The following is a 12,319-nucleotide window of genomic DNA, read 5'->3' as shown; positions in this document are numbered from 1 at the left end:
AATGTATAGGAATGATCAATACTGTGATAGTTTTTAAAGGACTGTTTTAGGAGATGAATTTTTTTCTAAGTTGAGACCCTCTAAATCTATAGGCACTAGTATTACAAGTGGTCTCTTTCCCCTGAGAGGAATTTAAGGAAGGTCATTTTACTAAATTGCTTTCCATGTATTTTCTATATATATTTCCATATATTTTCTGTTTACCCCAATCATCCTGTTTTCTCTCACTTGCCAAACTTGTGCATGATTCAATACTGGGTGAAAAGAAAAGTGAATGATAAAGGATATTTTCAACTATTCTTTTTTTTTTTTTTTTTATACTTTAAGTTCTAGGGAACATGTGCATAATGTGCAGGTTTGTTACATATGTGTACTTGTGCCATGTTGGTGTGCTGCACCCATCAACTTGTCAGCACCCATCAACTCGTCATTTACATCAGGTATAACTCCCAATGCAATCCCTCCCCCCTCCCCCCTCCCCATAATAGGCCCCGGTGTGTGATATTCCCCTTCCCGAGTCCAAGTGATCTCATTGTTCGGTTCCCACCTATGAGTGGGAACATGTGGTGTTTGGTTTTCTGTTCTTGAGATAGTTTGCTGAGAGTGATGGTTTCAGCTGCATCCATGTCCCTACAAAGGACACAAACTCATCCTTTTTTATGGCTGCATAGTATTCCATGGTGTATATGTGCCACATTTCCTTAATCCAGTCTGTCACTGATGGACATTTGGGTTGATTCCAAGTCTTTGCTATTGTGAATAGTGCCGCAATGAACATACATGTGCATGTGTTTTTATAGCAGCATGATTTATAATCCTTTGGGTATATACCCAGTAATGGAATGGCTGGGTCATATGGTACTTCTAGTTCTAGATCCTTGAGGAATCGCCATACTGTTTTCCATAATGGTTGAACTAGTTTACAATCCCACCAACAGTGTAAAAGTGTTCCTGTTTCTCCACATCCCCTCCAGCACCTGTTGTTTCCTGACTTTTTAATGATCGCCATTCTAACTGGTGTGAGATGGTATGTCATTGTGGTTTTGATTTGCATTTCTCTGATGGCCAGTGATGATGAGCATTTTTTCATGTGTCTGTTGGCTGTATGCATGCCTTCTTTTGAGAAATGTCTGTTCATATCCCTTGCCCACTTTTTGATGAGTCAACTATTCTTTATAATACAGTTTCACCTGGCATTTTGTATCAGTTAGAATGACTTGTGCAGGGCCAGGCAAGGTGGCTCACGCCTGTAATCCCAGCACTTTGCAAGGCTGAGGTGGGCAGATCACGTCAGGAGTTTGAGACCAGCCTGGCCAATGTGGTGAAACCCGATCTTTACTAAAAATACACTTGAACCCGGGAGGCAGAGGTTGCACTGAGCCAAGATCACGCCACTGCACTCCAGCCTGGGCCACAGAGTGAGATTCTCAAAAAAAAAAAAAAAAAAAGCCTTATGCAAATATCAGAAAAAGTGCTGAATCAGTTGGCTTATACGGTAATGTAATTTATTATTATTGTTATTATTTTTAAGCTGGAGTAGAGTGCCACGATCTTGGTTCACTGCCTTCCAAGTAGCTGGGATTATAGACATGCACCTCCATGCCCAGCTAATTTTTGTATTTTTGGTAGAGACGCGGTTTCGCCATGTTGGACAGGCTGATCTTGAACTCCTGACTTCAAGTGATCCACCCACCTCGGCCTCCCAAAGTGCTGGGATTACAAGCATGAGCCACTGCACCCAGCCTAATTTATTATGTCTTACAAGATATCCACAGTAGAACAATTCCAGACGAGATTCAGTGGGGCTGTGGTTCCGCTTTTCAATAAATTTTTGGGGTTTATACTCTTCTACATATTGGCTTCATTCTTAGGCTATAGCAAGACTTGCAGGAGTTGCAAGTGTCATATCCATTCTTGGCAATTTTTAAAATTTATTTAAAAGAGACCTTTTTTACAGCCTCCTCAGACATGATGAATCCTTTCCCAGAAGTCCCCAGGTAGATCATAGGTTCCCAAATAAACCTCCCCTCACTTCTCACTTGTCAGAACTATATTACCTGTAAATTTCTTTTCTTTTTTTTTTTTTTTTTTGAGACAGTTTCACTCTTGTTGCCCAGGCTGGAGTGTAGTGGTGCTATCTCGGCTCACCACAACCTCCGCCTCCTGGGTTCAAGCGATTCTCCTGCCTCAGCCTCTCAAATAGCTGGGATTATAGGCATGCGCCACCACACCCAGCTAATTTTGTATTTTTAGTAGAGACGGGGTTTCTCCATGTTGGTCAGACTGTCTCAAACTCTCGACCTCAGGTGATCCGCCTGCCAGCCTCCCAAAGTGCTAGGATTACAGGTGTGACCTGTAAATTTCTAAACCAACATCAACTAAGATAATGGGATTACTCCAATTGAATTTTTTAGACTAATCAGAATGTACCCTCTGGAATCGAACATGGAGAGAGTTTCTCTTAGACCATGAGGCTTTGTTGAGGAAGTATGGATACCTGAATAGAACTGGGATTCCATCAAGAAGGTGGAAGGGGCCAGTTGATACTGTTTTGGTAGCAATGCCTGCAATTGATTTATTTTTCCATTTTAAACACTTCTAGTTTTGAGTACTCAATTATCTAAAATTATAAGAAACAATTTCAAATTCATCAGCAAAATAAGAAAATTATTTTAACTTTAGATGTTTTTTTTTTTTCCAGGTAGAGTCTCACTCTGTCTTCCAGGCTGAAGTGCAGTAGCACGATCTCAACTCATCACAACCTCTGCCTCCCGGGTTCAAGTGATTCTCCTGCTTCAGCTTCCTGAATAGCTGGGACTACAGGCGCCCGCCACCATGCCCAGCTAGTTTTTATATTTTTAGTAGAGATGAGGTTTCACCATGTTGCAATTGCTGGTCTTGAACTCCTGACCTCAAGTGATCCGCCTGCCGTGGTCTCCCAAAGTGCTTGGATTACAGGCACTTAAAGTTGACCCGGTCAACTTTAGATTTTAACTTGCATGTTAAACATTTTGTTTACAAATTTCTGTATTCCAAAATTGTAGCCTTGATTCAAAAGATTAATTGGTGCTTTTAATCCTTTACTGATCTAAGTGACTGTGTCAATTCAAAATACTTAAAAATGAAGCTAATAATTATTTATTTATATATATTTTTAAGACGGAGTCTTGCTGTGTCACCCAGGCTGGAGTGCAGTAGTGCAATCTCGACTCACTATAAGCTCTACCTCCTGGGTTCACACCATTCTCCTGCCTCAACCTCCCCAGTAGCTGGGATTACGGTGCATGCCGCTACGCCAGGCTAATTTTTTGTATTTTTAGTAGAGATGGGGTTTCACTGTGTTAGCCAGGATGGTCTCGATCTCCTGACGTCAGGATCCACCCGCCTAGGCCTCCCAAAGTGCTGGGATTACAGGCGTGAGCTACCGTGCCCAGCCTGAAATGAAGCTAATAATTAAATTATGTTTTAAAATAGGGTTTATATAAGGAACATACATGTACACCATGGATGAATCTTGAAAATATAATGCTAAGGCCAGGCGCGGTGGCTCACGCCTGTAATCCCAGCATTTTGGGAGGCCGAGGCGGGCGGATTGCGAGGTCAGGAGATTGAGACTATCCTGGCCAACATGGTGAAACCCCATCTCTACTGAAAATACAGAAAATTAGCTGGGTATGGTGGCATGTGCCTGTAATCCCACCTATTCGGGAGGCTGAGGTGGAAGAATTGTTTGAACCCAGGAGGCAGAGATTGCAGTGAGCCAAGATTGTGCCACTGCACTCCAGCCTGGTGACATAGCGAGAGTCTGTCTCAAAAAAAAAAAAAAGATAATAGTAAGTGAAAGAAGACAAGACAAAAGTCCATGTATTATATTATTCTATTTGTATGAAAATACAGATAAAAATCTATAGAGTACAAACAAAGTGCATTAGTGGTTGTTTACAGCTGACTGGAGAGGGGATGAAACAGGGTGATAGCTGAAGGGTATAGAGTTTCTTTTTGAGGTGACAAATATGTTCTAAAATTGACAGTGATGGCTGGGCGCAGTGGCTAATGCCTGTAATCCCAACACTTTGGGAGGCAAGGCAGGCAGATCACCTGAGGTCAGGAGTTCGAGATGAGCCTGGTCAACATGGTGAACCTCATCTCTACTGAAGTACAAAAATTAGCCTGGTGTGGTGGCAGAAGCCTGTAATCATCCCAGCTACTCAGGAGGCTGAGGCAGGAGAATCGCTTGAATCCAGGAGTCAGAGGTTGCAGTGAGCCGAGTTCAGGCCACTACACTCCAGCCTAGGCTACAAGAAACTCTGTCTCAAAAAATGAATTAAATTAAATTAAATTGACTGTAATGATGGTTGTACATATCTGTGATTATATTAAAACCCATTGAATTGTATACTTTGCATGAATTGTATGATATGTGAATTATATCTCAACAGCTATTTTTTAAATTTATTTTTTTCTTTTTTTTTTCCTTTTTTTTGAGACAGAGTCTCACTTTCACCCAGGCTGGAGTGCAGTGGTGCAATCTTGGCTCACTACAACCTCTGCCTCCATATTCAAGAAATTCTCCTGCCTCAGCCTCCCAGGTAGCTGGGATTACAGGCATGTGCTACCATGCCCAACTAATTTTTGTATTTTTTTTGTAGAGATGGGGTTTCTCCATGCTGGCCAGGCTGGTCTCTAAACTCCTGGCCTCAAGTGATTCACCCACCTCGGTCTTCCAAAGTTCTGGGATTACAGGTGTGAGCCACTGTGCCAAGCCTTAATAGAGCCATTTTGAAGAACAGGCTTTCTAGAATTTCTTAATAGATTTGCCTAACATTTATTTGTTTTTCATTTTTCATTTTTTTTTTTTTTGAGATGGAGTCTTGCTCTGTCACCCATGCTAGAGTGCAGTGGCACGATGTTGGCTCACTGCAACCTACTCCGCCTCCTGGGTTCAAGCAATTCTTCTACCTCAGCCTCCTAAGTAGCTGGGATTACAGGCATGTGCCACCATGCCCGGCTAATTTTTATATTTTTAGTAGAGTCAGGGTTTCACCATGTTGGCCAGGCTGGTCTCAAACTCCTGACCTTAGGTAATCTGCCTGCCTCAGCCTCCCAAAGTGCTGGGATTACAGGCATGAGTCACTGCTGGCCGCATTTGCCTAACATTTAAAATTGACAAATAGTGTTGGAGTTAATTATCGTTTTCATGCAGTAAAGACTAGCAGAAATAGTGAATTTTCTTTTAAGGTATGGCCATCTTGAAGTATTCTGGTTTTCTACAGCCCCCCGTAGATGATCATTTTCCTTATTCCTGCTCTTCTCTTCAGTCAATTATCTCCTCCAAACAACACAGGATAGAAGCCTAGCACTTCCTGTCTAACAAAATAACCTTTCCTCCATTCATTTCTGCTATAAAAACAAAGTTTTTGGTTATTTCCATTTACAGTAAAAGCACACAAATATGGAGAAATAGATCCTCTGCTTTTTTGTATTCATTATTAATTATGATGAGGGACTGTAATTGTATGTTCTTTTAGTATTTATTTTCCTTCTGATAATTAAAATCTCATTGCCTGATAAATTATGCATTTGTATGCATAAATTTTAGGTTCAGAATATTTTACAATCCATGCCACAGTTCAGAAAATTGTATCTGTAATAATGATTAAATTATTATAAGTATAAGTAACCTAGTTTGCTTCTTCGCAGGGTTTTCTATAGTGATACTGTCCATATGGCCATATCTCCAAAAGGTTTGTACATTTCAATCTATTTTTCCCTTATAGCTACAGTAGTAGTAACTCTTACATAGTTAAGCATTTTCTAAAGAGTCTCTTTGGTATTCTATGATTTAATCTTTACAAGAATAATGAGATAATAGTTCCTTAAAAGAGGCTTATAAGTAAGGTGACCATATGCTTTATTGTGCAAGCCAGAACACTTTTGAAGTGAAGAGAGTGCTATACAAGGAAAAATAGGATCATACCCAGATAGTCCCAGGCAAATGTACATGTATGGTCACCTACTCAGAAGCCACGTTCACATTCCATCATTACCTCTTCCCTAATAAAAAGGAAACTAGTAATAGTCTGAATTCCCAAAGTGTGTAAATGATATGTTTGTGGAATAATTTAATGCTTTTCCCATAAAATTAATTTGGGCTATCAGATAACATTGTAAAGACTGGAACATACGTGTTTTTTGATGCTGTTATTACTAGAAGGGGAAGAGGGGGTGACATGAAGATGTAAGTTTGTTAGGTAGCTTGACATCAGTTGATCATCAAGTCCTGTCAGTTCTATCTTAAATCTCCAGGAAGGAACTTAACTAAAAATCAGTATATAAGTTGGTTACATAATTCATCTATAACAATGTTTTAGTAAAGGTTCTTAAAGAGTTCCTCTGTATTCCCTAACCTACTCCTTAACCTGCTATTATCTGATTAACTTTTCTGCTGTCCTGAACTCCTCTTGTAAGTTTTCCAGTTACTTAATTGTTGATCATGAAATACTTTTCAGTCCTTACTTTAGGTGACACCTGGATAGGATTTGACATTGTTGTCTTCTCCTTACTTCCTGAAGCTACCTGTATTAGTCTGTTTTCTGTTGCTTGTAACAGAATACCCTAAACTAGATAATTTATTTAAAAAAAGGAATTTATTTCTTACCATTACGGAGGCTGAGAAGTCCAAGGCTGAGAGACCACATCTGGTGAGGGCCTTCTTGCTAGTGGGGACTCTCTGAAGAGTCCCAAGGCATTGTAAGGCATCATGTGATGAAGGGGCTGAGCATGCTAGCCCAGGTCTCTTTTCCTTCTCTTATGAAGCCACCAGTTCCACTCCATGATAACCCATTAATACATGAGTGGATTAGGTACATTAGGTAGTTAGTTGGGTATCAACAGGGCACAGCCCTCATGATCCAATTGTTAGTTGGCAGATCTGTATCTGTACGGGTCTGCAGCAACCTCAGTTCTTGCCTCCTGAGAAGAAATAATTCAAGTAAAGGACATAAGGCAGAAGGAGAACCTGAGGCAAGTTGTAGAGCAGGAGTGAAAATTTATTAAAAAGCTTTAGAGCGAGAATGAAAGGAAGGAGAAGAAGGAAAGTGCAATTGGAAGAAGGCCAGGTGGGCAACTTGAAAGACAAGTGCGCGGTTTGACCTTTAGACTTGGGATTTTATACACTGGCATACTTTTGGGGCCTTGCATTACTTCTCCCCACTCACCCCACGCCTGAGATCATATTGGGAAGCTGCTAATCACCAGGTGTTTTCTATGTATTAGGAGGCTGCCTTTTCCTAGCCCTGACTGTGACCAATATTACTTTAGAGAGTTAACAGCCACCTGACCATCACCTAATGATCTCCAGACACTCCCTATGTGTGGGGCAGGGGAGACCTTTCCTGCCCTGTTGATACCCAACTAACTACCTAATGTAACACAATTACCTCTTAAAGGTCCTACCTTTCAATATTTTAATAATATTTAATTTAAATATTAATTTCCAAAACATGAAATTTGGAGGACACATTAAAACCATAGCACCACCTCTTAGCTTCTATGACATTTCTCTATCCTGGCTTTCCCCTTAACTCTAACGACTTATTCTTAAATTCTTTTGTGTATTCTTCCTTATCAGTTTGTCCCTTGTTGGTTTTCCTAAGAGGTTGGAGAGTATGTGTGTATGTTCGCACATGCATGTGTGTGTTTTATACTAGATTCTGAACTTTGTCCCATATTAGATGTATAGCCATCAACTTATTAGATAGATCCATGGTACTTGGATGAACCCAGGCTCCTTAGGTCTTTACACATTTTTACCGGAATGCTTTTCCTCTCTCCATCTTTCTTTTGCTCTCCCCTTTCTCCTTCCTCACTGTCTTTTATTCACTCTTCAAGGTTTTGCTCCAGTGTCACTTCCTCTGGAAAGCCTTCTCTTTTTTTTTTTTTTTGCGATGGAGTCTTGCTTTGTTGCCCAGGCTGGCATGCAGTGGCATGATCTTGGCATACTGCAATCTCTGCCTTGAGGGTTCAAGCGATTCTCCTGCCTCAGTCTCCCAAGTAGCTGGGACTACAGATGCCAGCTACCACACCCAGCTAATTTTTGTATTTTTAGTAGAGATGGGGTTTCACCATGTTGGCCAGGCTTATCTCTACCTTTCCTCAGGTGGTCCACCCACCTCAGCCTCCCAGAGTGCCGGGATTTCCACCTTCCGGGTTCAGGTGATTCTCATGCCTCAGCCTCCCAAGTAGCTGGGATTACAGGTACCTGCAACCATGCCTGGCTAATTTTTGTATTTTTAGTAGAGATGGGGTTTCGGCATGTTGGCCAGGCTAATCGCGAACGCCAGACCTCAGGTGATCCTGCCTCAGTCTCCCAATTGCTGGGATTACAGATGTGAGCCACTGCACCTGGCCTGGAAAGCCTTCTCTGACTGTCCCTCACAACAGTTTGGATCAGAAGGTTTTCCTGTATACTCCCGTTTCCCTTTATCATTAGCCCTTAATGTGGAGTGTCCTAACACTGTATTTACAGAGAGTTTACTTAACTCCCCTACTAGATTGTCTAGATTGTTAGGATTGTTTTGTTTTTATGAATTTTTTTTTTGTTTTTGTTTTTTGTAAATGGAGTTTCCCTCTGTTACCCAGGCTCGAGTTCAGTGACGCAATCTTGGCTTACTGCAGCCTCCACCTCCAAGGTTCAAGTAATTCGCTTGCCTTAGCCTCCCAAGTAACTGGGATTACAGTCGTGCACCACCAACACCCAGCTAATTTTTGTATTTTTAGTAGAGATAGGGTTTCACTATGTTGACCAGGCTGGTCTCAAACTCCTGACCTTGGGTGACCCACCACTTCAGCCTCTCAAAGTGCTGGCATTACAAGTGTGAGCCACCATGCCCAGCCCAGTTTTACGAATTTCTACTTTTTGAAAATGGTCTCCTAAAATATATTTTTAAAGGAATATAAGAAAAAAAGAAATACAAATTTTACTTTTTACTGATTTAGTGCCATATTTTCATTGTTATTTTGAAAATTATATTACATGAAATTATTACCCATTACACTAAAAATTCTTTCCATACTGATAGTCATTGGAATTGGCACAATTCTGGAGCAATGTCTTCTCTACTAAAAAGATATTTTCATGTATCAAAATTCTTAATTTCTTGGCATTTAGTCTTTTTAGTCAAAATTCTCAAAAGAAGGATATTAGTAGTGATTAGGTCTAGTCAGCATACTATGTTGAGTTTTGAAAAGTACTCTCTTTTCTCCAGATATTTTGAAAACTCTTTGAAGAGTTTTGCTATCAGGCCTAGTGCTGTGGCTTATGTGCCTGTAATCCCAGTGCTTTGGGAATCCAAGTTGGGAGGATTGCCTGAGCCCTGGAGTTCAAGACCAGCCTGGGTAACAATATAAGACCTTGTCTCTACAAAAAAATTTTAAAAGTTAGCTGGGTATGGTGGTGCTACTCTCTGTAGTCCCAGCTGCTTGGGAGCTTGAGGTGGGAGGATTTCTTGAGCAAAGGAGTTTGAGGTTACAGTGAGCCAAGATTATGCCACTGTATTCTGGCCTGGGTGACAGAGCCAGACCCTGTCTCAAAAAAAAGAAAAAAAAAAGTTTTGCTTTCAAATCACTACACATTTAACATTAAAATTGAGTTTTCATTATTTTTTTGAAAATTAATTTAAAATTTTATATGACATGAAATTATTATTTTCTATTTTTAGAGATGACAAATGAAACTAAAGGTAGTACAGGGAGAAAATGAAAACCGGAGTACCTAAACTGAAAGATATTTTGACAGCTAGAACTTTAAATATTATGTATCATTATACTTTTGCATATTATTTCTTATGTCCCATAAAGGAAAACGCACCTAAATATTTTCAGTTTAAATATCTTTAGGAAATTGCCAGGCATGGTGGCTCACACCCAAAATCCCAGAACTTTGGGAGGCCAAGGCAGGCGGCTCACCTGAGGTTAGGAGTTTGAGACCAGCCTGGCCAATATGTTGAAACCGCGTCGCTACTAAAAAAATACAAATATTAGCTGGGCCTGTGTGGTGGCACATGCCTGTAATCTCAGCTACTTGGGAGGCTGAGGCAGGAGAATCGCTTGAACCCGGGAGGTAGAGGTTGTAGTGACCTGAGATCGCGCCATTGCCCTCCAGCCTAGGCAACAAGAGCAAAACTCCATCTCAAAAGTAAATAAATAAAATTAAATAAATAAATAAATATCTTTAGGGAACAAAAGGTCGTAGTTTTCCTTATTAAATTGTTCTACCACATATCTATGTTCATTTAAATTTATTTCCTAAAATTTAATAAAAGCCATTAAATAGAAAGATTAGAGATAGAATCTTCCTATGTTGCCCAGACTGGAGTGCAGTGGCTTTTCACAGGTACAATCATAGTGCATTACACCCTCCAACTCCTGGGCTCAAGGGATCCTTCTGTTCTAGACTGCTGAGTAGCTGAGATTACAGGCATGTGCCACTTCACCTGGCTTAGCCTACCATATATGAAAAAAAGTAATCTGGCTGGGTGTGGTGGCTCATGCCACTAATCCCAATATTTTGGGAGGCCAGGGTGGGAGAATTGCTCCCTCCCGAGGCAGGAGGATTGCTTTTCGAGTTGGAGGCAGGAAGTTCAAGACCAGCCTAGGCAACATAGGGAGACCCTGTCTCTACAAAAATAAAAAAATTAGCTGGGCATGGTGGTGCATGCCTGTAGTCCTAGCTACTCAATACGCTGAGGCAGGAGGATCACTTGGACCTCAAAGGTCGAGGCTGCACTGAGCCGTGATCGCATCACTGCACTGCAGCCTGGGTGACAGCGTGAGACCTTGTCTCAAATAAATAAATAAAAATAAACAATAGTGTCTTTTCTATGCTAACATTTTCTGTTTTTCTGAAAGTATTTTGTTTTCTGAGTTGTAGTCATTTGGTTCTCCCCTCATGTTCATCATGATATGTAAACCCTTTTAAAGTGGTAGAATACTGAGTTGCCTATGTAGAAAGGAAGAATTTATAACAGGTTTATTGAGAGAATTGTCTCATCTTTTGTGTTTTTATTATCTTCTTTATACATTTGATTCTTGTGCCTAGTTTGTTTTTTAAAAAAAGATATACGGTGCTAATGGCTGTTTAACGTATAGGGTAGCATAAGTCTAAAGATTTCTACTTACAAGAATTAAAGAATACCTTGTATTATTTTTCATGATGTTATTGCTATATGTATACATAGTGTGTGTGATTATCTTCTTACCAAGGTTTATATGAACCAAAAATTTCCATGGTCATTCTTAAAAATGAGCCTCCCAAGCATTTTTCCCTTGTGCACAGTCTGTTGTTAGCACTTTAATTGTATTGTCAGAAGTTTGAATCCTTTACTGTAAGTAATAGTGTTATAAAACTTATACGTTAGAATTGTTTTTATTTTTTTAATAGAAAATTTTACATGGTATGACAAATGTATTTAGATTTTAAACTTTTCTTGGATAACAATTCTTAAAGCACATACTTTTGTCTGCAGATTGATCAGACAGCTGATACAAGATTTTTGGGCTGGGTTATTGCTTCATATAGTCTTGGCCAAATGGTAGCTTCACCTATATTTGGTTTATGGTCTAATTATAGACCAAGAAAAGAGCCTCTTGTCGTCTCGATCTTCATTTCCGTGGCAGCCAACTGCCTCTATGCATATGTCCACATCCCAGCCTCTCATAATAAATACTACATGCTGGTTGCTCGTGGATTGCTGGGAATTGGAGCAGGTAAGTTTGTATGTTGATTGTGTCAAATTCACATTCATTCTGACATTTATGGCTCACTTTCACCTGGTCTCATCCCCTTTTAAACTCATATTTCACAGTTCAACGTACATGTCTCTCATTGTAAACAAATATTTTTCCTATCATTTTGCCTTTGCTCATGATGTTCTCATTACCTATAGTTCTCTTCTGTTGCCATCATTCTTCATTCTTCAAGATTCAGTTCAAACCAGGCGTGGTGGCATGTGCCTATAATACCAGCTACTCAGGAGACTGAGGTAGCAGAATCTCTCTTGAGCCTAGGAGTTCAAGGTCAGCCTGGGTAACATAGGGAGACCTCCATCTTAAAAAAAAAAAACAGAAAAACCCAAAACAAAAATAGATCCAATTCAAGCTCCACATTTTCCACAAAGCCCTCTTGGGCTACCCTGCCCCTTCAGAGAATTTTTTCTTCTCTGACATGTCTCTGGCACTTGCTTATAGTATTGTACTGTTTTTATGCTTTCTCACTAACAAGATAGTAAACTTTTTTTTTTGGAGTCTCACTCTGTCGCCC

At 40.1% G+C, this 12,319-nt stretch overlaps 1 protein-coding gene across 12 annotated transcripts in view; it reads left to right on the top strand.

Annotated features, from left to right (window-relative positions):
• The window catches only part of MFSD8 (major facilitator superfamily domain containing 8), a 55,256-nt gene that overhangs the window by 13,861 nt on the left and 29,076 nt on the right, over positions 1–12,319 (top strand). For all 12 annotated transcript variants that reach the window (XR_012435083.1, XR_012435086.1, XR_012435082.1 and 9 more), the window contains exons 3-4: positions 5,701–5,744; positions 11,526–11,766. Coding sequence is in view for 5 of the 12 variants with exons in the window: in XM_015450811.3 (XP_015306297.1) it covers positions 5,701–5,744; positions 11,526–11,766 (285 nt within the window). In the remaining 7 variants the exon portion in view is untranslated. The remainder of the gene's footprint in view (positions 1–5,700; positions 5,745–11,525; positions 11,767–12,319) is intronic.

This window comes from Macaca fascicularis, chromosome 5 (assembly GCF_037993035.2).
Source record: "Macaca fascicularis isolate 582-1 chromosome 5, T2T-MFA8v1.1".
NCBI lineage: Eukaryota > Metazoa > Chordata > Mammalia > Primates > Cercopithecidae > Macaca > Macaca fascicularis.
Note: the sequence above shows the minus strand (reverse complement) of the source record. Positions and strands in the feature narration are given on the sequence as shown.